Below are 25,877 nucleotides of genomic sequence, written 5' to 3' on the forward strand. Positions count from 1 at the left end.
AGGAGAAGCCACTGGATTCGGAAGACCTGAAGGGTTTCCATTGTCTTGGGCTGTGTTCTTTACTTTCTGGTATGGAGGGGTGGTACATAGTGAGAGTCTCTGGAAAGGAGCTAAATAATGTCTCTTGTTAAGATGCTCTGTTTTGAAGGTTGGTGCCAATTAACATACTCCTCATTTTGATTTGATCTGGTAGAAGGTAGTCTGGAAATAATTTTGTGTATGATATTGGTACACTCTTAAGATGCTAGTGGTACTATTTTTGGAGTAGACATGATGATTGTTGGTAAAAAGGGGTGTGCTAGGTAGATGAGTGCTCTGGATTATTATAGGAAAATTCATTCTGAGATAGTTAAGATAGATGGTCCCTTCATTATTGTCTGTAGGAGGTTTAATGAGATATTCTGTAGTAGTACCTCCGTTGAGGTTTTTTCATCTAGTAATTGTCATTTTTTAATGAACAGAAAGGCTGTTAATGCATATCAACTTGAAAAAAATAGTGTCAAAGTCAGAGCTGTGACCGGTCTGTTTATGAAGGTGAAACATCTCACTGACATCAAAGATGTAGAAACATGGCTGGTTCAGGGGATAAGTGTTTACCCCCTGGGGTGGTGCAGATCTAGTCTGAAGAGTTCCCAGTGGGGTGCAGAAGTCCCTGGACTTGTGGGGTCCTGTCCTCTGGTAGGCATCTGTTTGTAGGTAGTAGCATGCAGTGGAAGTAACCAAAATTCCAGTGGGGTAACCAAGACTTCTATATATTGTGTTTAGAATTTTGAAAATATAACAACTTTTCCTCAAATTTCCTGATGTGGAATTTCCTCTACCACAGCATGGAATTCTGGTTCCCAAGTTAAAGAGCTGACTCGAGGCTAAGGACTAATTGTAGGAAACATAAGGCTTTGCTTGGCAATTATATATTTTTCTAACATCAAGGAGACATTAGTCAGTGTATCAGCTTTGTAGATTCTTAATTTCATGAAATTCTTATGGGTACATTGAATAACAGAATATTGAGAGGAGGTCCTATAAATTTTAGAGCTGTTCTGATTATCACTGTGCTTTGTAATCTTTTCTCCATATGAATGAAGCCTCAGAAAATCTTATTACTATGTCTCTGAAATAGTAACTAAAATGCAAGTTATTTGTACAATTTCCTTAAAATATAGTTGTTTGACATGGTCAGTCTGCCACTTGTTTAGCTCCATGCTTTTTATAGTATATCCTTTTGGATTTATTTTTCTCATTGAATGACTTTGTGTTTCTGTGATTTAAACATTGCAAAACCTGGTTGGTTAGAAGTATGTGCTAACACTTGGTGGCAGAAGACGACCAGTTTCAAGTCAAACAAGCATCTTAATGCAGATCTGGATTCCTCAAGATCTCCTAATAGATAAGTTGTTTTTTAAGTGTAAGTTATTTTTCTGGGCTTCTTAGATACCTTCCCTGATTTATGACTATTTCAAATTATTAATACTACCATAACACTTTGAACTAACAAAGATATGGTTTATTAATTGGCACTTCTTGCAACAGCTTTTCAGAGTCAGACAATGAGAGTACTTTAGAATGAAAAAAGTGATCTTTGAAAATTCTCTCCTTTCCCTGAGACTGGTTTGTTTTGAGTGCAGAGGTCGATGTGCACATCACAAGGGCCGAGGGGCAGTGTGGGACCACATGATGATGAGGATGTTGAGGGGAAGTGGGAAGAGGGTACAGGGCAGTCATCAGTAGGAGTGGCAAGGGGAAGCAAAGAGGAGAACATGTGGGTGAAAATTCTGTTCTAACGGTACAATTAAGGGGAAACCCCAGTTCCTGAGTTGTTTGGTGACTAAATACACAGAACCAAGACTGTAATTAAAAATTTCTCTATTAGGTTGGCTGAATCCTTTCTCTGCACCCTTCTCCAGCTACAACCCCTGATTTCATTTTTCCTTACCCATTAACATTATTACCCCTTTCTATCTATCTGTCATCTATCAGGTAGTGTATTTTTTCAGGATTTGGTTAACTGGGCCTGGTGTAATTTGGCTGCCACTCACTTTTGGGGGGTCTGCACGACATTGGGCCTTTATAAGCCATTTATTAACTTAAGAGCACTAAGACTATTGCTTCTCAGAAGAGTCTCTGTAATAAATTTGAAGGAGCATGAGTTTTCTTGTTTTAGGTTTGTTCTTTATCCCTGGACAAGCCACATAACCTCTCTTGACCTCTGTTTACTCATAGTGAAAGGAGGAGCTTGGACTTAATCAGTGGTACCCAACCTTTTTGGTACCAGGGACTGGTTTCACAGAAGACAAGTTTTCCATGGACTGGGTCAGGGGGCATGGTTTCAGGATGATTCAAGTGCATTACATTTATTACATTTGCAGCCACTCCCCAGCTATAGCATCACCACCTCCACTCTACCTCAGACCATTAGGCTTTAGATTCTCATAAGGAGCGCAACCTAGATCCTTCACATGCAGTTTACAGTAGGGTTCATGCTCCTGTGAGAATCAGATTCACACTCCTATGAGAATCTGATGCCCCACTGATCTGATAGGAGGCGGAGCTCAGGCGGTGATGCGAGTGATGGGGAGTGGCTGTAAATACACCTGAAGCTTCACTTACTCACAGGCCACTCATCTCCTGCTGTGCAGCCTGGTTCCTAACACCAGGTACTGATCTGTGGCCTGGGGGTTGGGGACCACAAGTCTTAATGACTCTTGACTCCTGTGCTGTTCTGAAATGTCTATATGATAAGCACTTTGACCAAATAGGCTAATTTGGCTTCACATAGAGACTTTTTGGCTTTACATAGAGGTTTTGTGGTTTTTTTTTTTTTTTTTCCCCAAACCTCAGATTGGCTTTCTCGTCTTTCTCAAAGGAGAATGACAGAAAGGAGAAAGATCTTCAATAGGATGACCTGATAGGAAAATGGTGGCCATTTAGATCTCAATCTTTCCACCTGTCTTCTCGGAAACCACACAGAGCAAAAAGGACAATGGGAAAACTATCACATGCTGCATCTTTAGTGAAACTAGGAGAGAGAGAAATCCTGTAAATACCAAATTATACAGAAGGGCTGATGGTAGAGGCCTTCCTGACCTGGGAGGCAGAGCAGGCGAGCCTTCACAGGGATGTGTATTTTGTTTTATTTATTTTATTTTTATTTTTTTATTTCAGCATATTTTGGGGGTACAAAAGTTTAGGTTACATATATTGCCCTTGCCTCCCACTCCCCGCCCCAAGACAGAGCTTCAAGTGTGTCCATCCCCCAGACTGTGCATTGCACTCATTATGTATTACACCCATCCCCTCCTCCCCCCTCCCATCCACCCAACACCCAATTAATGTTATTCCTATATGTGTACTTAGGTGTTGATCAGTGAAACCAATTTGATGGTGAGTACATGTGATGCTTATTTTTCCATTCTTGGGATACTTCACTTAATAGAATGGGTTCCAGCTCTATCCAGGAAAATACAAGAGGTGCTATTTAACCGTTGTTTCTTATAGCTGAGTAGTACTCCATGGTGTACATATACCACATTTTGTTAATCCACTCATGTATCAATGGGCCCTTGGGTTGTTTCCACATTTTTGCGATTGTGAATTGTGCTGCTATAAACATTCGAGTGCAGATGTCTTTTTTATGGAATGCCTTTTGTTCTTTTGGGTAGATGCCCAGTAATGGGATTGCTGGATCAAATGGTAGGTCTACTCGTATCTCTTTAAGGTATCTCCATATTGCTTTCCACAGAGGTTGCACTAGTTTGCAGTCCCACCAGCAGTGTATGAGTGTTCCTGTCTCTCCGCATCCACACCAACGTTTGTTGTTTTGGGACTTTTTTATAAAGGCCATTCTCACTGGAGATAAGTGATATCTCATTGTGGTTTTGATGTGCATTTCTCTGATGATTAGAGATGTTGAGCATTTTTTCATATGTTTGTTGACCATTATTCTATCTTCTTTTGAAAAGTTTCTGTTCATGTCCTTTGCCCATTTTGTGATAGGGTTCTTTGATTTTTTTTCTTGCTGATTTTCCTGAGTTCTAAGTAGATTCTAGTTATCAGCCCTTTATTGGATGTGTAGCATGTGAAAATTTTCTCCCATTGTGTAGGTTGTCTGTTTGCTCTCGTGACAGTTTCCTTGGCTGTATAGAAGCTTTTTAATTTGATCAGGTCCCATTTATTTATTTTTGTTGTTGCTGTGATTGCCTTTGGGGTCTTCTTCATAAATTCTTTGCCTAGGCCAATGTCTGTAAGAATTTTTCCCACATTTTCTTCTAGAATTCTAATAGTTTCACACCTTAGGTTTAAGTCTGTTACCCATCATGAGTTGATTTTTGTGAGAGGTGAAAGGTGTGGGTCCTGTTTCAGTTTTCTACATGTGGCTATCCAGTTTTCCCAGCACCATTTATTGAATAAGGATTCTTTTCCCCAGTGTATGTTTTTGTCTACTTTGTCAAAGATTAGATGGCTGTATGAGGATGGTTTTATATCTGGGTTCTCAGTTTTGTTCCACTGGTCAATGTCTCTGTTCTTGTGCCAATACCAAGCTGATTTAATTACTATAGCCTTGTAGTATAGTTTGAAATCTAGTAAATTAATACCTCCCATTTTGTTTTTATTTCCTACAATTGCTTTTGCTAAACAGGGTCTTCTCTGGTTCCATACGAAGTGTAAAATTATTTTTTCTATATCTGTGAAAAATGATGTTGGTAATTTAATAGGGATTGCATTGAATCTGTAGATCACTTTGGGTAATATAGACATTTTAACAATGTTGATTCTGCCAACCCACGAACATGATATGGTTTTCCACCTGTTTACGTCCTCTGCTATTTCCTTCCTCAGTGTTTCATAGTTCTCCCTGTAGAGATCTTTTACCTCCTTAGTTAAATATATTCCTAGGTACCTTATTTTCTTTGTTGCTATTGTGAAGGCTATTGAGTCTTTGATTTGGTCCTCAGTTTGACTGTTATTGGTGTATATGAATGCCTCTGACTTGTCTGTTCTGATTTTGCATCCTGAGACTTTACTGAATTCATTTATCATTTCCAGGAGTCTCTTGGTTGAATCCTTGGGGTTTTCTAGATATAATATCATATCATCAGCAAAGAGTGAGAGTTTAATCTCTTCTGCCCCATTTGGATCCCCTTAATTCTGTTCTCCTGCCTAATTGCTCTCGCAAGGACTTCCAGCATTATGTTGAATAGAAGTGGAGATAGTGGGCAACCTTGTCGGGTTCCAGATCTAAGTGGCAATGCTTTCAATTTTTCCCCATTCAGTAAGATGTTGGCTGTGGGTTTGTCGTATATGGCTTGTATCATTTTTAGGTAGGCCCCTTCTATGCCTATTTTGTTAAGCATTCTTATCATAAAAGGGTGTTGAATTTTGTCAAATGCTTTTTCTGCATCTATTGAGAGGATCATATGGTCTTTGTTTTTGCTTCTATTTATGTGGTAAATTATATTTATAGATTTGAGTATGTTGAACCATCCCTGGATCTCTGGGATGAAGCCCACTTGGTCGTGATGGATTATTTTTTTGATAAGTACCTGGATTCGGTTTGCTAGGATTTTGTTGAGAATTTTTCCATCTGTATTCATAAGGGATATTGGTCTGTAGTTTTCGTTTTTTGTTGCGTCCTTTCCTGGTTTTGGTATCAGGGTTATGTTGGCTTCATAAAATGTGTTGGGGAGGATTCCATCCTTCTCAATGTTGTGGAATAATTTCTGCAGGATAGGTATTAGTTCTTCTTTGTAGGTGTGGTAAAATTTGGGTGTGAAACAATCTGGTCCAGGACTTTTCTTTTTAGGAAGGTTCTTTATTGCTCTTTCAATTTCAGTTCTTGATATTGGTCTGTTCAGGAATTCTGTTTCTTCCTGGTTGAGCCTAGGGAGGCTGTGTGTTTCTAAAAACACACAGATTCATAGATGATATCTTGTATCTCTGTGGCATCAGTTGTAGTTTCTCCTTTCATGTTTCTGATGGAGCTTATTAGAGATTTTTCTTTTCTGCTTTTCGTTAGTCTAGCCAAAGGCATGCCAATTTTGTTTATCTTTTCAAAGAACCAACTTTTTGTTTTATTAATCTTCCGTATAGTTTTCTTGTTGTCAGTTTCATTTAGTTCTGATTTAGTCTTATTAATTTCACTTCTTCTGCTGGGTTTGGGGTTGGTCTGTTCTTTCTCCAGCTCTTTGAATCGATTCATTAGGTTGTCTATTTGTGATCTTTCTGTCTTTTGGATATAGGAATTTATGGAAATAAACTTTCCTCTCTGGACTACATTAGCTGTGTCCCACAAATTTTGATAACTTGTGTCTCCTTTGTCATTTAGTTCGAAGAATCTTTTGATTTCCATCTTGATTTCCTCATTTATGAAATAATCGTTCAGGAGAAGGTTGTTTAGCTTCCATGACTTTGTATAGAAATGAGAGTTTCTGTTATGGTTGATTTGTACTTTTATTCCACTGTGATCTGAGAAGATGCATGGTATAATTTCTATTTTTTAAAATTTTTTAAGACATGCTTTGGGTCCTAGGATATGGTCAATCTTAGAGAATGTCCCATGAACTGATGAGAAGAATGTATATTCAGTGGATTTTGGATAGAATGTCCTGTAAATGTCAGTCAGGCCCATTTTTTCTAGAGTTCTGTTTCAGTCCATTATTTATTTATTTTCTGTTTGGAGGATGTGTCCTGTGCTGTCAGTGTGGTGAAGTCTCTGGCTATTATGGTGTTGCTGTTTATCACTTTGTTTAGATCAAGTAGGGTTTGCTTTATGAATCTGGGTGTACCTAAGTTGGGAGCATACATATTTAGAATTATTATGCCTTCTTGTTGAACTGTACCCTTCACCATTATATAGTAACCATCTCTGTCTTTCATTACTTTTGTTGATTTAAAAACTAAGTTATCTGAAATCAAAACTGCCATGCCAGCCTTCTTTTGGTTTCCGTTTGCTTGAAATATTGATTTCCACCCCTTTACCTTCAGTTTAAATGCGTTCTTGCAGGTTAGATGTGTTTCCTGAAGACAGCAGATACTTGACTTGTATTTTTTATCCATTTGGCCAGCCTATGTCTCTTGAGTGGGGAGTTCAAGCCATTCAGTTATTGAGAGAACTGATAGGTGTGGCAAATTTCTGTTCATCCTGTTGGGTAGAACTTCATTGCTTTGTTTTCTCTCTTGAGCCATTGTGGTATGTGGCCTTTGATCTTTAGCTTTTGAGTGGTTTTACATTCGTGAGTGTTTATTTTGCTGATCCGTGTGCAACTCTGTTTTGAGTACTTCTTGGAGGGCTGGTCTTAGTGAATTCCCTCAATCTTTGCTTATCTGAGAATGTCTTAATTTCTCCTCCATATACAAAACTTAGTTTTTCTGGGTATAAGATTCTAGAATGGGCATTATTCTGTTTCAGAAGAGTGAGAATGGGGCCCCAGTCTCTTCTTGCTTATAAGATTTCAGTTGAGAAGTCTGGCGTTATTCGGATGGGCTTTCCTTTGTATGTTACTTGTTTCTTTCGCCATACACCTCATAGAAGGGCCTTTTTAGTGGATACTTTAGTCAGTCTGATGACTGCATGACATGGTGTCTTCCTATTTGCAATGAATCTCCCAGAGGTCCTTTGAGCTTCTTGTACTTGTATATCTAGATTTTTAGCAAGGCCTGGGAAATTTTTTTTCTATTATATCTTCAAATAGCTTATCCAACCCTTGCATATTATCTTCTTCACCCTTAGGAATGCCCATAACTTTCACGTTAGGCTTCTTCACATAATTCCACATTTCTTGCAGGCTTTGCTCTTTCCTCTTATTTCTCTGCTCTGTCTCTGTGACTAATTGGAACGTGTTATCTTCAATCTCTGAGATTCTTTCTTCTGTTTGATCTACCCTGTTCTTGAGGCTTTCCACTATTTTATAGTTCCCTGAATAAATTCTTCATTTCTAGGAGTTCGGTTTGATTTTTCTTTAATATTTTGATTTGTTTAGTGAAGTTTTCTTCCAAGTCCTGGATTTCTTTTGCGGTTTCTTTGTGTTGGTTATCCATTTTTTCTTGCATAGCATTGAGTTTTCTTACAATCCATGTTTGAAATTCTTCTTCTGTCATTTTAGTGTTCTGAATTTGGTGAACGTCCTTTGCTAGAGAGCTGGTGTTCCTCTTTGGGGGTTTGCTTTCCATTTGATTCTTCATACTTCCAGAATTCTTTCACTGAGTCCTTCTCATCTGGATCAGCCATTGCTTGCCACCTTTCAGTTTTTGTTTGGAAAGTAACAAGCCCTGTGTAGGCTGTGTTCCAGTAGAAGCTGTAGGAGCAAGGCAGATTACAGCTGCTGCCTACCAGCCTGGATGTGTGCACGTCTATGCTTGCTTGATCTGCCGCTAGGGGGAGCTGCTGATATGTTGTTCAGGGTTCTTCTATCACAGTTGAGAGGCTGCTCCTGGTGGGAGGGGTTACTTGGGAGCTTGTTTTGGTCTCTTGCTGGGGTTTTTGTTCCCTGACTGCAGACCCCACTGTTGGCAGCCAACCAAATCCTGCCTCAGAGTTATGATCCTACTGGATGACCTAAACTGTTCTGATGAGCAAAGTCACTGGGCTGTCAACTTTTGATCTTTGTCAAGGCCTCACAGATTCATGCTGGTTGCAGAGGGAAAGTGGTTTTTCTTGTCTCTCCCTACCTGCAGAAGTGGAGCCTAGCACTTTCAGCGCAAAAGATGCTGGCTAGGGGGAAGGGGTGGTGCCACGGTCCGCCCAGCGCCCCAGCGTCTGTAAGTCCTGCAGGCAGGCATTAGCCACCCAAGACTAGGGAAGCACTCAGAGTTCACACATCAAAATGGGTCTGGCTAGTTGACTGTAGGTCATGTAAGGGCGGAGCTTGTCACGAGAGTCCCTGGTCTGTGGGAAGGGAGCCGCCTGACATCGTATCATACCACAGCGGCTGGGTTGTGGAACCCAAAAATGGCGACCACCCACCTGCAGAGCACTAGCACTGGGGACAACTTTTCAGGAGTTGGCAGGTGCCGGATCTGGGGACTAAATCATCAGGATGCCCCGTCGTCTCTTTTATGTCATCCTCCCACAATCTCGCACCTGTCCAGCAGGAGCTCTCACTCTTTCTGATCTACCCTGAGCGGGCCTATTAACCCATGGTGGTTTCCAGGTTAGAGTCCCCTATTTAGTGTTCACCTCTGTCGATCTGGACCTGCTGAGTGCCAGAGGCAAGTTACCTGTCTCCTGCCTACCTCCAGCCGTAGCCCAGTGCAGTCCTGGCACAGAGCTCGGGGAGTTCAAGATGCTTCCCGCTATTGTCTCCTCTCCACAGAGCCCCACGTCTCCCACGGTGATTTCGCACCGACTTCAGGCAGATCCCTGTCTGAGTGGGTGTGGAGATCAGTGGGGAAGCAAGACGTTCTCCTGTGGGTCTGATCCCACCTCACTTGCTGGAGAGGTGGGCGCAGCCGTCCCGCGCTCTACTCTCTATTGTTTGTCTCGCACTCTCCAGATTTCACGATCTTACCTCCCGTTTACCTTTTCTTTTTCCTGCTTTTTGTGTCCCGCGCTGATTCTCTGCCGATTCACAACGCTGTTCTTGTGGGGGAGCGATCCACTCATGTGTAGCAGACCGAGATCTACGCCTCCCTCTCTGGGAGCAGGAATCCAGGAGGTTACCTCCACTCCGCCATTTTTTTTCTCCAGGGGTGTGTATTTTAAAGTATGCTCATTCACTGTAGCAAAGGTGGAGGGAGCCCTTGAGCAGAGACGCCTTGGAAGACCACCCTGCCACTTCCCTACCCCTTCCCTGGCACAGGACACTTTAGATGCCCTCAATGTCAGTGAGCCTTTATTGTTCCAGACAAAAGCTTAAAAATTCCCTTAGTGTAAGATAAAGAAAATTGTTTTGATAACCTATTCCTGAATCTCCCAATGCCAAATGTCTTACTTGCTCACAGTTTTTAGTTGTTTTTGAGTCATTTTTCATATTACCCAGTGTACTTAACAACAGATCTTTTTTGTTGTTGTTGTTTTAGTGGCTTTTTAAAACTGAAAATTCAGTGAATTCTGATGTGAGATGGAATTACAAGAGCACTATTTATAACCAGTGACTTCACTTATGTTTCTAATGCCATTTTCAAATCTAGACTGTTGTATTATCTATTTCTATATATTGCAAAAAAACAAAATAAGTAAGTCTACAATAGCTTAACCATTGGAAATTATATTTACCAAGGTAAACCTGCTTTAATGTTCATTTGGAACCTTTCAGTAATTTAGATGTCTTTAAAAATTAAGAAACATGAGAAACAGTAAACAGGAAGCTAAATTATTTTAACAAGGGATTTTAGTAATTAAGTCAGGATTACAAATCATTCCTTGTTGGCCCTGATTCTACCAGAGAATTTGAAAACTTTGAAAACCCTAGAAAAAATGGCAGGTAAACCTAGTAATAAATCTTCAAAGTGGAATACAGATTTGAAGCAAGTATTTTCGTTAGCATTTTCTAAAATATTTCTCTCAGAACATCTCTCAGGGTTTTATGTGAGACAGGAATCTGTGATCAAATTATTGTTAGCAATGATGGGTTAAATAAAGAATCTGATTCGTTGTTTCAGAACTTCTTAGGCTCTCTGAAGTACAGATGTTTATTGTGAATCTCAGAAGCTTACAACAAAAAAGATTCTTTTTTTTGCTTATTTCATGGATCATGTGTGTCTCTGTGCCACCTCGTTTTTGCTTGGGACCTTGGCTGAGCAGCCTCCATCCAGGACATGGCTGGACTTCTGGCAGAAGGAAAAGAGAGTTGGTGAACTACATGCCGATTCTTAAAGCTTCTGCTACCAAGTGACACACATCATTCCTGATCACATTTTATTGGCCAAAGAAAGTCACCTGGTCCCTTCTGATTGTAGCAGAGCAGGATATGCAATCTGCTTGCATGCAGGAAGGGATATCACAGGAGGGGCAGTGAATATTTTGAACAGTTACATAGTCTACCTCAGCATTGTTTCCCAGCCAAATGCATTTGGCCAGCAAGTCCTTTTTTCATGGACCATCTTTTAGCCCTAACATTTGGTAGAACATGGTTTAGGAAATGCTGATCTTGAAAATTGTATTTTTACTTTAAACATCTATATTTTGTGGGCATTTTTACTTATTTTCTGGCATTTGCATCTGTAAACAAAATTCTGATTTAAGTGTTATTTAAGAAATAGAGTTTTAGAATTTATATTAAAAGGTACAATAATGAAGTGTTCAAGTTAATTAAAATTGTATGTGTTTGCCTTAACAACTATATTAAATATAAATTTTATATCTCAGCTATTACCATTAGTGATGGGAAAATTTTTTTCTCAACAAGTCATTTTTAGATATTTTGAAACTTCCATCAGCTGGTAATTAATTTCATTTTCTTAGTCAAGGACAGAAGGGAACATCATGATCTTGTAGGAAACAGACAAGCCCCCACAGTGGATTGATTACGGGTAGAGACAAAATAGAATATATGGTCAAGAAAACTTACATTTTATTTCAAAATTGTGTTGATACAGAACTATTTAGCTTTTTTATTAAGTAGCTAATTTCTGACCCTCTTGAATGGTCACATAAAAGCAAACCAGCTAAAATTATTTGGACATCAATAAGATTTTCTCTGTCACTGGAAAGATTGGCCGCCCTCACTGGTGAACCAGCTCTTATTAATTATAACTAACTGCATAATGAAAGAAGGTAAAGCTATATTTTTCTTGAGAGACTCACTTAGATTTGAGTGGATACTGAGGTTGCAATCCGAAACCATAACTAGTTTATATTGGACTTACACTACTGTTCCTAATATGAGCTGGTTTATTTTGACCATTCATTAGAATCTTATTCTTTTAAGGAATATACCTTAAAAATAGAATAGTGCTAATTATTTGAATTACTAAATTGTTCAGTTCTTTTTCAGTTTGTTACTCCAGTAAATTAAAAGGAAAAAAAAAACAAACAAACCGGTATTGGCTTCTTTGCCAGGGCCAAACTTCACATTGTCTATAGTTGCAGACCTAACAAAACTTGCTCACATCACCTTAGGGGCCAGCCACCCTTGGCTACAGGAATTTCTACTGTAGGTGTTCTGTCTCTAAAACCCACCTGATAGCAGTATTTGTAACTGTTGGCCAAGTTTGTGATGCCATTTTGGAGACCCATCTGTAAGACTTCGTACAACTGTATCTTTACACTGCCCTCAAGCTGATGGCCAGAGTATGAAACTATTTAATACTTCTCTTCCTTCCTTGACTACTGCCTTCCCCACAGCTGAATTTGGTTATACTATTTTGTTACATAACTGATAATAATTTCAGGTTTGGTCTCCAGCACGCCTGTGGACCTGCATCACCCATTACTAGGGAGAATGTTCTATGTGACTCCTTCTGCTGGTCTTGCACCTTTAGCAACAGCCCATCCCTATCTGTCCTCATTCCATTTTTCATTACTTGGTCCCCTTGGATTCCTCTTTGCTCCTCACCCTCCCTGACCCACTCACCCTGAGTACTTTGTGCTCCTGGACCTCCCACCAAAATATCTCCAGAACTTAGTTCAATGGAATTAAGTTGAGAGAGGGAGTGGCCCCTGGAGATAAGCTGAATGAATAGGGAACTCATGTCAAATGTACTTCTCAACACCTGGTAACTTTCCACCGCACATATTCCTACTGCCAGGATCCTAAAGTGTACAAACTGGGGATGGATGGATGTGGAGGGGATGGTGTTGTTTGGCTTGTCTAGCTTTCCTGGGGTCATGCGCACAATGATAGCACCTACTGGTTATAGCAAAAGGGGAATATGCCAGTGTATATAATTTTTTTGCATTCTGTCATCTTGCTTTTTGTTAGATTTTTCTTTTCCTACCACATCCACTGTTTATTTTATTAGTCTAGAAGTACTTCTTGAAATTTTGAAAAGATCGTTAATTTTTAAAATCTCTAGAAGAAAAGGCTGTGTGGAAATTACTGACTGTCCTGATGCCTTTTTAACTGTAGTTTTAAAAAGCAACATATAATCTAATATTCACAGGTGTAGGCTGACTCTGAGTGCATTAGAAAAACTATGTAATCCCTGTCATTCTATACAGATGTTCCTTAATTTATGATGGGGTTACATTCTGAAAAACTCATAAGTTGAAAATATCATATGTGTAAGATGCATTTAATAAACCTAACTTGCTAGTCTAGCCTAGCCTGCCTTGAGTGTGCTCAGAACATTTCCATTAGCCTACAGTTGGGCAAAAACATCTCATCTCATGCAAAGCCTATTTTATAATACAATGTTGAATATCTCATGTAGTTTATTGAATATTGCACGGAAACTGAAAAATAGAATGGTTGCATTAGTACTCGAAGTACAGTTTCTAGTGAATTCATATCACCTTGACACCACTGTAAAGTTGAACAATTGTAAGCATTTTGCAATTAAATATTTGATTAAATTTGAAATGTGGACAAAAGAGTTTCCAATTACATGTTATATATAAAATTATTTTACATAGCAGTGTGTGTCCTATTTAAAAAGAAATCTTTGAATACAATTTCTTGCTCTACCTAGAGAGAAACATTCATTTTTAAATTGGCTTAAGGGCCATACATGATTCCTGCATCATATGTTTAATGACTATTCTATATCTACTAGTGCTTATTTTTATACCAACCCCCCTGTTATCTATTGTGATATCCAGGGAGCATTTCCAGCCAAATAAGGTGAAGGGGTTTGTATCATTAAGCACCTTTCTTCCTTGTTCCATTTCCTAATCTATAGGACAGTCATTGTAAATCTCAGTGCCATCATTTGTTCCCCATTCCTTCACCCAGTTCTTGTATGACAACATTCAGTTGTTGGAGTCCTTCCTCTGTTAGGTAGGGGCTTCTGTCCTAAGTCATGTGCCGGGAATACTCCTGGGTAGTTAGAAGAGTATGAGTTAGCTGAAGTAAGGTGTTCTATTGAGAATAATGTTGACAGCCCAAAGAAGAGGGAAGGAAGAAGGAAGAATGTTGATAGGAGAGGAATCAGGGAAATTGATTAGTTCATAAGAAAGTGGGAAAAGAAGAAAGTACTAGGTGCATAGGAGCAGGATGAACTGGGAAAATGCTTTATGTATTGTTTAAATTATAAGGCTACAATTAGTGGTATCTATGGATGCATTTAAAATATTTTGCCAGTGTACAGTCCCTTCTGCACTGTCTAGGTGCAGTATTTAATTCTCATTTGGATTGTATCTGAGGCTACGTTTAGTTCCGAAGTTCTGTGTGTAGATAACATAACCAATTGAGGCCAAAGAGTCCATACTTTTGACCTGTAAGCTATAAAAGCAGAATGCATTCTACCATAATATAAGTATTAATATGTTGCATATATAGGCCAGTGTTATTGGATGAGTTAAAATTTTTAGAATTTTTCTGTGAACTTATTTCTGAATGATTTTCTACAGAACAGCCTCACTCTCCTGTTTCCTTGTTGAGGGCCTGGGAATTTTTTTTACTAGTGGCTTGCTGGCATTAATTACTTCATGTTGGAAAATATTGATTAGAAGGAAAATCTATGTCATTGAAAGAGGAAAACAGATTAAATTGTAAGTGTATAAACCCTACTTGGTGAGAAATTTGGGATGGAGGATTTTCATGTTTTATCTTTATATAGAGAAATAAATGGTTAAGTTGGTAAATTGAGGAGAACATGTACCAAAGAGCAAAATATTGGGAAGACAGATGTGATAGGGAGGAGGCTGTAGCTTGTTTACATTTGAGTGACCGGAGACTGCTGAACCAAGACCACAGCTGGAGTTTGATGAAGGGGAGCTGAGAGCTCAGCTGAGATTGGGCTGCCTGGGAGCCATGCTTGGATGCCTCACCATGGAGCCCCTTCTTTGTTTCATTATAAGGAGAAAAGCCACATGCAACTATAACACAGTTATGTGGCCTCTCGTGCTATACTTGAGAAGGAATTGAGAAGGAAGAATTGAGGTTGGCTGAGTAGACAAAGAAGGAGCTTATATGGGAACAGACTGTGTTGTAACTAAAAGCGTTGCAGTGTTCCAGTACCATACTTGAGCTGGCAACCTTGAGAACTTACTGGTGCCCGTGACCTTTTACCTCTGTGGTTAACACGGCCTTAGTCCATATAAATGAACCAAATGTTTGTGGACTGGAGCCATGTTTCTCCTGTTCTTTTTGATGCCAGCACCGCATGAAAAGAAACTCCATGACCGGAAAGCAATACAGCATCTTCTCTTGGTGGGTGGCCTTTGTGAAGTGGCTTGTGCTGTTAGGAGTTGTGTAACCTTCCCTCCGTGACTGCTTGCCTTGTCACTTGAGGCCACCAAGCAGCATCCAGGGCCTCTCAAAGTATTATGACAGGTAACAGGAGGTGTCAGCAGTGGATTTAAAACCTACAGCTCTAGCATCTGTTTCTACTTACTACTTGCTGAACGATGTAATATTGTAAATGTTACATAAAATGCTAGGGTAAAGAGTTTATACTTTTTATTTCCCTAAAACCTCAAGATTAAACCAGGCAAGAATGCTAAAAGCAAGTTTATAATTAGAGGAATTAGGTAGATGCTTGCTTAAAACACCTCCATGGTGAGCTGTATAGATGCTCTAGCATAAAGTAAAATGGAGAAGAAATATTATACATTCAAATAAATAGCTGGTCTAGAAAACTCAGACAATCTCTGCCAGTATTTTACTTGATTATTTGGATATTAGTCATGTAAGAAGAGTTCTTTTAACAGGCTGGACTATTTAGATAATTTTTGGTGTATATAAAATGTAGAGTCCATGAATTCTTTCTCATCTCCCTCTGTGAAATTAATTTACTATAGACACATACTTATCACTTGGTTTATTAATATTAATGCAGCTTATTAAAGGAAGGTATTTTAGAATGCCAGAGATTCTCAAAGTAATTTTGACATTGCTTTTAGAAACATGGTAGTATATATGATTATATCTTAAGAATTATTAATATTTTTAGAATCTTAATATTTTAAAGTAAATAGTGAAGAGTGTGAATACTATCATTCTGTTCTTCTTTTCAAATTATTATGTTCTCCACTTATCCTGAATCTAAATCCAAGCTCTACCTCTTACTAGCTGTGCCCTTTGGTAAGTGACCTAATTTCTCTGTGATTTGGTATTTTTATTAGGGGTAATAATGTTATTGTGATTATTCAATGAGTTAATAAAAGTTCTTATAGTACCTGTCCCTAGCGAATGCTATGTATTTTCTATTATTGTTATACAGATGATAGGAGGCATCATTTTTTCAGATTGGTCCAAAATAATAAAGTGACATTGTCTTTTCTATTTCTCGTCACTCACTCCTCATTTTTCTAAACTTACTGACAGGCACTAGGCAGGGTGTCAGGGCCTCATTGAGGCAGGAAACAAGCACATTCGAACAGGGGACCAGAGCAGAGCCCAGCCACGTAGGTTGGCCCAGAGCAGCAGGAGGGAGAAGGTAGGAAGGCTGCGAGGCAGTTTTCTGTGCTGAACACTGGATCTAAAGCCACCACACTGTTCTGGAGCCCACTGGCTGGGGTGGTGAAGCTCCTCATCTCTTTCCATCCCTGTCAAGGACAGGGGTGGGTGGAACCGAGCCTGCCTGGGAAGGGCCTCCGTTGTCCCAACTTAGAGGAATGGAGGGAAGGCTGCAGCTGGCAAGGAGGTCGTCAAGCGTTCTGTGTCAGGACGATGAAAATGAAATAGTACCACTAACAGCAAAAAATGTAGTTATGCAGAGGTAAAGAAGTCATGAAGAATTTTAAAGTCAGATTTGCCTCAAATAAGCCCTATGTCAATACATACTATTTTTATAACTTTGAATCCCCAATATATAAATTTTCATTAGGGGTAGTGATCACTAAAAATGATTTCCATTTTTTAACCAATAAACCACTAAAGAAATGTAACTTTTCCACTTAATGAAAATAAGATGTTGTGAAACCTTTTTTCACACACACGAAAAAGCATTTAAAATAAAGATTATACTATTCCTCTGTAAGCAGCCCCAAATGAAAAGTCAGTTTGGTTGGCTCTTCATTTACATGCTTAATTTTGGTTTCAAGTCATTATCATAGGAAATGTACATTTCTTTTATAGCTACTGTCATGGTAGGAACAAACTATTGGAAAACATAGCAAAGATCCAGGAATGCCAAGCTTACTATCAGTAGGACAAATAATTTCTTTGTCTGATATGGAGCCTGTTTATATTTTCATCATGGAAGTTGTGATTATTATGACAACTAACAATAAGAAGTTATCTTCTATTACAAAAAAGTTCTCAACCTTCGTAATAAAATTACTATTCCATTGCTCCGACCACAATAACTTTGTCATAGAAATTAAAGATGAATAATATGTGTTTTATCTTTCAGAATCTTAAATGAGTGATTTTTACTTTGGTTGTTAACTAACGTGAATTTTCATGTTTTGTGGCTCTATTTCCTGCATTGGAAATAGAGTTGGAGGCATAGTAATAAAAGTCTGAGCCCTCTTTGGTACATATTAAATTATGCACATCATTTAGCTAAATGTAAGTGTTATGATGAGTACTTCCTGAGTAAATAATTTCTGTTACTTATCTGATTCAGCCATCTGATGATTCTAAAAATACTTATGCTTTCAATGGCATTTGTTCTGGAGTTGGCTGTTTGGGTGCCAAGATATAATCAAGAATGAAATTCCTCAGTTTCATGGCACATTGTATGAACGGTTATCAAGTGGCTTTGAACATCACTGATAATTTCCTCTACATTACTACTTAAACTAGGCGAAAGGGAAGTAAAACTTCAGTCATTTCTCATCATTAATTATGACAGTCTTGAAAATATTTTTTCTGTTTGATGTTTCTTGCTACTAATTTATTGTTTCAAAGTCTGATGCCCTGTATTTAACTTTTTATTTTCTCTTTCAGTGTTGTGTTGTATAATTGATATGTTGCTTATACTGGATACAATTATAAATGTGAAGCTCTTAAAAAAATATGCCTTGTCCTTATTAGGTTCAAGGCAACAATAACCTTCACAAAAAGTACTAGACCATCAATAAATGTGAAGCTCTTAAAAAAATATGCCTTGTCCTTATTAGGTTCAAGGCAACAATAACCTTCACAAAAAGTACTAGACCATCACCAATCATATTCAAAATTCCAGGGTTGCAACACCCTTAGCATGATTTTGTTGACAATGTCCCACATATTGTTTCTCTACATTTGAAATAGTCCCAACTCTCTTAATCTTCTAGGTCAAATTTTCCTGGCTTTAATCATTTTTGTGATATTCTTTGAGCTCTGCTAACATGTTATACCTCCACTGATATCTAAATAGTGGGGTGCCTTGCGAAGATCTGACCTATGAGGAAGGGAAGCAGAGAATAATTTGGGGGTCCAAAACCTAAAAATAATGCTATCTCCCAGCCTTTTTAGCTTTAAAATATAATCTTGAAGACTGGTGTCTCTGAGACTGTTTTGGCAACCCAATGGATTCATTCAGAAAATAGGAGCCTTCTTAGCCTTATTCTAAGTGATATCCACTTTTGATATACTCATTTATTTTCTCAGAATGATAGTTTTTTCTTTTGTTATGAAAGAAAACCACCACCTGCTGCAGCTGGATGGCGAGATTAATTCATATATTGCTAGAAAAGAAATAGATTGCCAAGCAAAAAATTCTGCAGAGAACACAGATCATGCTAATGTTGTAATATAAATTAGACAAAGCATATTCCTATCTATTTCTAGATTGTTTATTATTGAAGATTTTTCTGATGAGGGAATATACTTTCAGTGCCTTCTAAAGGTCTCATGCCTTTTTGAACCACGGCTTTTTCTATAAATCATGAGTTAAAGAATTAATTACATTTCACTTGCTAGTAAAAATTAACTCCTTAAGACTCATGTTGTAAGTCATCTGTGCAGAATTCTTGCAAAATAGTTGATGCTTACCTTTTGCTAAAATTAAGTTAATTAGCCTTGCAGATTAGAGTAATTCTCATGTTTTCTTTATTTTTTACTTAAAAAAGTGACATTTTACAAAACTGAAGTAGAGATTATACTATTAGCGGCTAGTCAATGCTGGCATTGGTATCTTTAAAACTGAAGGTTCTTCTATGTTATCACTAGTTTTCTGTCTGATCTAAAGGAATGACTCCCAACCTCCAAACAAACATATACATACACACACAAATGAAAAAGCATTTAAAAGAAAAGTAAGAATGATCAGTTTCCATTTACTCAGAACATTTTTATTCCTGAAATCTTACTCTGACTGAAATTGTTCCCTAAATTTCACTAATAATAATAATGATTATATATGTGTTTTTAAATTATATATAATATTTACTACATTTCATCATTTTAAGGACTTTTATAAATTAACTTACTTAGTCCACATAACGCTTTGAGGTAGATGAATGAACGGAAGCCACATAGTGCACAGTGGCAGAGGCAGGATTTGAACTCACGCATCTGGCTACACCTCAGCATCATACCCCACTGCCTCTCTCAAGGCATCCTATTCTCCAAACCAAAAGAAATCCAGATGGTTTCATTCTTGTTGAACTCTGAATGAACAATGTTTGGAGTTGTCAACTATCCTCTTCTTGAGACTTTATTTTCCTTTGGGTCTGTGACAACTGTTTATTAAGTGATGCTCCATGTCAAGCACTGTTCTAGGCACTAGGGGGGTATTTCAGTGAATAAAATTCAGACAAAAATCCCTCCTCTTGTGGAGCTTACATCCTAATGGGGAGAGACAGATAATGACAATGAAAAATAAACATATACATAAGTTACATAATATTTTAGAAGATGGTAAGTGCTATGGAAAAATATGCATAAATATATATAAAGATAAAAGGGTAGAATGGATTTGGGGGTGCTTCTTGGGGTGGAATGCAAAATAAATGGGGTGGTCAGGATGCCCTACTAAGCAATATTTGAACAAGGAATTAAAGAAGATGAGGGATGAACCCTGAGGATATTTGGGGGAACATTCCAGGAAGAGGGAACAGAGAAAGGCAGTACAAAAACTTTGAGGTGGGCTTGTGCTTGTTCACGGGGTACCAAGGAGGTCAGGGAGGTGGAGGGGGTGAAGGTGCTGGGAGACAAGGTCCAGGAACTTCAGGAGTAGGCAGAATAGGACCTCGTGTGGAGACCCTCGCATTTCCTTTGAGAGAAATGGGGACCCTTTAGAGGCTTTTGAGCAGAGGCGTGAACAGATCTGATGTATGTTTCTATGGGATCACTCTGGCTGTAGAGGAGGCAACGGTAGGAAAACAGTCAAGAGGCCAATGGGATAATCTAGGTGAAAAACAGAAATGGGGGTGGCTCACACAAAGATAGCAATGGAGTGGTGAGAATTGGATATATTTTGAAGCTAGAACCAACACGATTTGATTGGATGTGCGGTTGAGAAAAATAGGGGAATCAAGGATGACCCCCCCCCCCCAAGGCTTTTAGCCCGAGGAACTAGAATAGAGTTACTGCCGACTGAGACAGGAAAGGCTGTGCGTGGAGCAGCGGCTGGGGAAGACCAGGAGCCCAGTTTGGGATGTAGAACAAAAACACATATCAACAAAAACATGTTTAATATAACATTGAAAATTGAGAGCAACCTAAATGTCCAACAATAAAGAATTGGATAGATAGATTATGATACTTCCATACAGTGGAGTACTACAGAGACAAAAGTATTTTGTACATCTATATGTTACTTTTTTGAAACAGCATATTTGCTGAAAAAAATAGTTATCAAATAGTACTCAGGGCACAACCACATTCCTACAAAAAGAGAAAAATGTATTTGCATAGGAAAAATAAAACATATAACAAAATCAGAGTAGTAGCATAGCAGTTTGCGGTGATTTAATTTTTTTGTTTTTATACCACCATTAAAAAGTTTCCTGTAATATGTTTGTGTCAATAAAAACTGAAAATATGTATTCCATTTACCTTCATCTTATGGACTGTGTTTTGGGACTATGAGGCTGAGTTGCACAGCCATCGTATAGTATAGGGAGGCAGAGATATTCTTTCCCATGTTTTGGGAAACTACAGAGGCACCAAGGGCATCGCACTGTAATTTTCGACAACCAGCTGTTCCTGCTAAGAAAGTACACTGCAAATAAGGAGGGACAGATAGAGAAGAACTTAGAAGACCCACTGACTTCTGACTCCAACTCAGATAACCTTTGTCTTTCAGATGATTGTCACATAAGGAGTTTAAAAATTGCATCCATCTTATTAGAACATTTTTCCCACTACAAAATATTAAGATCAACATTACTTTAAAAAAAATTCATCCATTTCTCTATTGTTGTTGGGGATGAATACCCTTTCCTTGCTATCTCAAATTTCAACTAAAAATGCTTTATTATTTCTGAGGCTTAAAGTATATGAAGTCCTGAATGCTGCCAAATTTAAACTCAACACTGTTTATTGATGGTTTTTTAAATACAACTCATCCTAGGCAGGGAGACTTTAAAAATAACTTTACAACATTTTTGTAGTATCCATTTTCAAGTGCCAGTAGGCAGTACTTTATACCAAAATGTAATATTAGTTTCTAGGAAAGTGATATAAATATGAACTGGCTGCCTGGGTGAAATGATTGATTGATGTGATTTTTGTTTTGTCATCTCAAGGGAGTGAAAAAAATAGACCCTGAATTATATGAAAAATTTATCAGTCACAGATTTGGAGAAGAAACGTTGTATCGCATAGATCTTTGCTCCATGCTGAAGAAAAAACAAAGTAATGGTTATTATCACTGTGAGTCTTCAATTATGATTGGTGAGTGTCATTTAAAAAATTATTTATTATCTTTATTTTTGATTTCTTTAGCATCACTTTATTTTGGCAAATATTCAGCCTTAGTTGTATATGTTTTTCTCAATGATGTATTTTCCTAAATATTATGTTTTGACAATACTATGTTGAAAATTTTATAAAGCATTTTTAGTATCTATATTTATCAGTCAAGATTTTACTACCTATAGTTGTTATACTTCTGTGCTTTAATTATAATTATATTGAAGTCTTGAAATGTTGATTCAAAATTAGTTTTGGTTATTTTATTTCATGAACATGAAGAAAGCATTTTTTCCAGTGAAGTCCTAAATGACCTTCCACACCAGGCATTTTCATGTTTGCTGCTTTAAATTAGGAATAGAATGACCCAGGCCAGAAAGTTTTACTCTGAGAAGAGAAAATGTAGTTGGCCTGCAAAAATCAAAAACTTCAGTTTCTTCCCTACAGAAAATTTGTTTTGAGGGGAAGCAAAGATTCATGCCTAAATTCTTCTGTCAGATGTCATGAGCTAAGACACAAGTATGTTTCCAGGTGGAAAGTGTGTATACTAAAGGAAGATCTTTTAACCAGAACAGGGCTAGTTCCTTCTTTTTGCAATGTGGATGTATTTCAAAGGAGCCTGCTCCGTTGTGATTCAAATTTACGATTTTAAACCAGACACTATTCTTATAACATTGTCAACTTCAAGACAACCTGATTTATAAACGTTTAAAGTAACATGAAGGCCGGGCGCGGTGGCTCACGCCTGTAATCCTAGCACTCTGGGAGGCCGGGGCGGGAGGATCACTTGAGGTCAGGAGTTCGAGACCAGCCTGAGCAAGAGTGAGACCCCGTCTCTACTAAAAATAGAAAGAAATTATCTGGCCAACTAAAAATATATATAGAAAAAATTAGCCGGGCATGGTGGCGCATGCCTGTCGTCCCAGCTACTCGGGAGGCTGAGGCAGGAGGATGGCTTGAGCCCAGGAGTTTGAGGTTGCTGTGAGCTAGGCTGACGCCACGGCACTCACTCTAGCCCGGGCAACAGAGCGAGACTCTGTCTCAAAAAAAAAAAAAACCAAAAAAAAAAAAAAAAAAAAAAACCATGAAAATACTCAAAGATGATATATACAGGCATACCTTGTTTTATTGTGCTTTGTTTTATTACGCTCTCCAGATATTGTGTTTTTTTACAAACTGAAGATTTTTAGCAACCCCGTGTCAAAGTAAGTCTATTGGTGCCATTTTTCCAACAGCTTGTGCTCACTTTGTGTCAATTACATTTTGATAATTTTCATGACATTTCAAACTTCTTCATTATTATTATGCCCGTTATGGTGATCTGTGATCAGTGATCTTTGATGTTACTGTTGTAACTGTTTTGGGGTGCCACGAACCGCACTCGTATAAGACAGTGAACTTAACTGATAAATGTGTATTCTGACTGTTCCACCAACCAGCCCTACAGTGGCCTCTAAGTGTTCAAGTGAAAGAAGGAATTGTGTGTCTCTAACCTTAAATCAAAAGCTAAAAATGATTAAGCTTAGTGAGGAAGGCATGTCAAAAGCGGAGATAGGCCAAAAGTTAGGCCTCTTGAGCCAAATTGTTAGCCAAGTTGTAAATGCCAAAGAAAAGTTCTTGAGAGAAATTACAAGTGTTACTCCGGTGAATACATGAGTAAGTGGAGCAGACTTATCATTGATATGAAGAGACTTTTAGTGGTCTAGATAGAAGATTAAATCCGCTGCAACATTCCCTTAAACTAAAGCCTACTCCAGAGCAAGGTCCTAACTCTCTTCAATTCTGTGAAGGCTGAGAGAGGTAAGGAAGCTACAGAAGAAATGTTGGACACTAACAGAGGTTGGTTCATGAGGTTTAAGGAAGGAAGCTGTCTCCGTAACATAAAAGTGCAAGATAAAACAGCAAATGCTGATTGATGTATTAATGTATTAATAGCAAGTTATCCAGAAGATCTAGCTAATGTAATTGATGAAGGTAACAACATTAAGCAATAGATTTTCAAAGTAGATGAAACAGCCTTCTATTGGAAGAAAATGCCATCTAGGATATTCATATTTGTAGAGAGGAGAAGTCATTGCCTGGCTTCAAAGCTTGAAAGGACAGGCTGACTCTCTTGTTAGGGGCTAATGGATCTGGTGACTTTAAACGGAAGCCAGTGCTCATTTACCAATATGAATATCCTAGGGCCCTTAATAATTATGCTAAATATACTCCGCCTGTCTCTATAAATGGAACGAAGCCTGGATTACAGCACATCTGTTGACAGCATGGTTTACTGAATAGTTTAATCCCACTGTTGAGTCCTACTGCTCAGAAAAAAAGATTGCTCTCAAAATATTACTGTTCATTGACAATGCTCCTGGTCATCAAAGAGCTCTGATGGAGATGTACAAGGAAGTGTTTTCATGCCTGCTAACACATCCATTCTGCACCCCATGGATTGAGGAGTAAGTTCAATTTTCAAGCCTTATTATTTAAGAAATACATTTTGTAAGGCTATAGCTGCCATAGATAGCGATTCCTCTGATGGATCTGGGCAACGTAAATGGAAAATCTCCTGGAAAAGATTCACTATTCTAGATACCATTAAGAACACTTGTGATTCATGGGAGGAGGTCAAAATAGCAACATTAACAGGAGTTTGAAAGAAGTTGATTCCAATCCTTGTGGATGATTTTAAAGGGTTTAAGACTTCAGCAGAGGAAGTAACTGCAGATGGGGTGGAAATAGCAAGAGAACTGGAATTGGAAATGGAGCCTGAAGATGTGACTGAATTGCTGCAATCTCATGGTAAAACTTTAAGAAAGTGATTTCTTAAGATAGGATCTGCTCCTAGTGAAGATGCTGTGAACATTGTTGAAATGACGATAGATTTAGATAGTACATAAACCTAGTTGGTAAAGCAGTGGCTTTGAAAGAGTTTGAGAGGATTGACTCCAGTTTTGAAAGAAGTTATTCTGTGGGTTAAATGCTGATTATCCAACAGCATCACATACTACAGTGAAATCATTTGTGAAAGGAAGAGTCAGTTGAAAGAAGAATCAATAAAGTAGCAAGCTTTATTGTTGTTTTATTTTAAGAAATTGCTGCAGCCACCTCAACCTTCTCCAGGCACCACCCTCATTAGTCAGCAGTCATCAACACTGAGACAAGACCCTTCCCCAGCAGAAAGATTATGACTCACTGAACAGTTAGATGATTGTTAGCATTTTTTAGCAATAAAGTGTTTTTTTAATGAAAGCATGTACATTGTTTTCTTAGACATAATGTTATTGCACACTTAATAGACTACAGTATAGTGAAACATAACTTTTATATGCACTGGGAAACCAGAAAATTTGTGTGACTTGCTTTATATTGCGATGTTTGCTTCCTTGTGGTAGTTTGGAACTCAACTGGTAGTATCTCTGAGGTGTGCCTGTATATGTATTTAATATCTAAATATTTCAAGGTTTTTAACCAATGTAATTTCTCTGGATATATACATCCTAAAAGAATCTAATACTGAAGTTTATTAAGGCATTTAAAAAATGTTCAAGAGTCACAACTTTATTTCCAAATCTCCATGTATCTTTAGAGAAGTCATCATTTTACCTTCCAAAAATCTTAGCTATCTTAAACAGAAGATATTCAGTATGTTATTTGAATTTTATATTCTGAAACATTTCAAGTCTATTTTAAGGAGGATTTTCATGTTGTCGGAATCTCTGTGAGAGACCTGTCTTCCATCCAAGTTTTGAGGAGGACCAAACATTTCTGTTTAGGTTTATTGTAAAGGAAAAATTTAGATTCTTCTTGTGCGGTACAGATTTTGGCCAGATTTCTCTATCTTCTCTGTGATTACTTGAGGGCCAGCCTCCAAAGAGAAAGAAGCACCTTATTGCCTCTCCTACTCCCATTAAAAAACAATGAGGAATTTGTAGATTTTACTTAAGATATTGTGGGACTGACATTTTACATCTTATAGCTCCATTAGACAGTTCTGTTCAGCTCACCCCACGTCACTATGTTCTAGCCACTGAGATTTCCTCTTTCTTTTTTTTTTTTTTT

The 25,877-nt window shown here is 38.1% G+C and overlaps 1 protein-coding gene across 3 annotated transcripts in view; it reads left to right on the forward strand.

Annotated features, from left to right (window-relative positions):
- The window catches only part of AKAP7 (A-kinase anchoring protein 7), a 121,792-nt gene that overhangs the window by 49,063 nt on the left and 46,852 nt on the right, over nt 1-25,877 (forward strand). For all 3 annotated transcript variants that reach the window (XM_069487348.1, XM_069487347.1, XM_069487346.1), the window contains exon 7: nt 21,662-21,809. In XM_069487348.1, coding sequence (XP_069343449.1) covers nt 21,662-21,809 — 148 coding nt within the window. The remainder of the gene's footprint in view (nt 1-21,661; nt 21,810-25,877) is intronic.

Source organism: Eulemur rufifrons, chromosome 15 (assembly GCF_041146395.1).
Source record: "Eulemur rufifrons isolate Redbay chromosome 15, OSU_ERuf_1, whole genome shotgun sequence".
Classification (NCBI taxonomy): domain Eukaryota; kingdom Metazoa; phylum Chordata; class Mammalia; order Primates; family Lemuridae; genus Eulemur; species Eulemur rufifrons.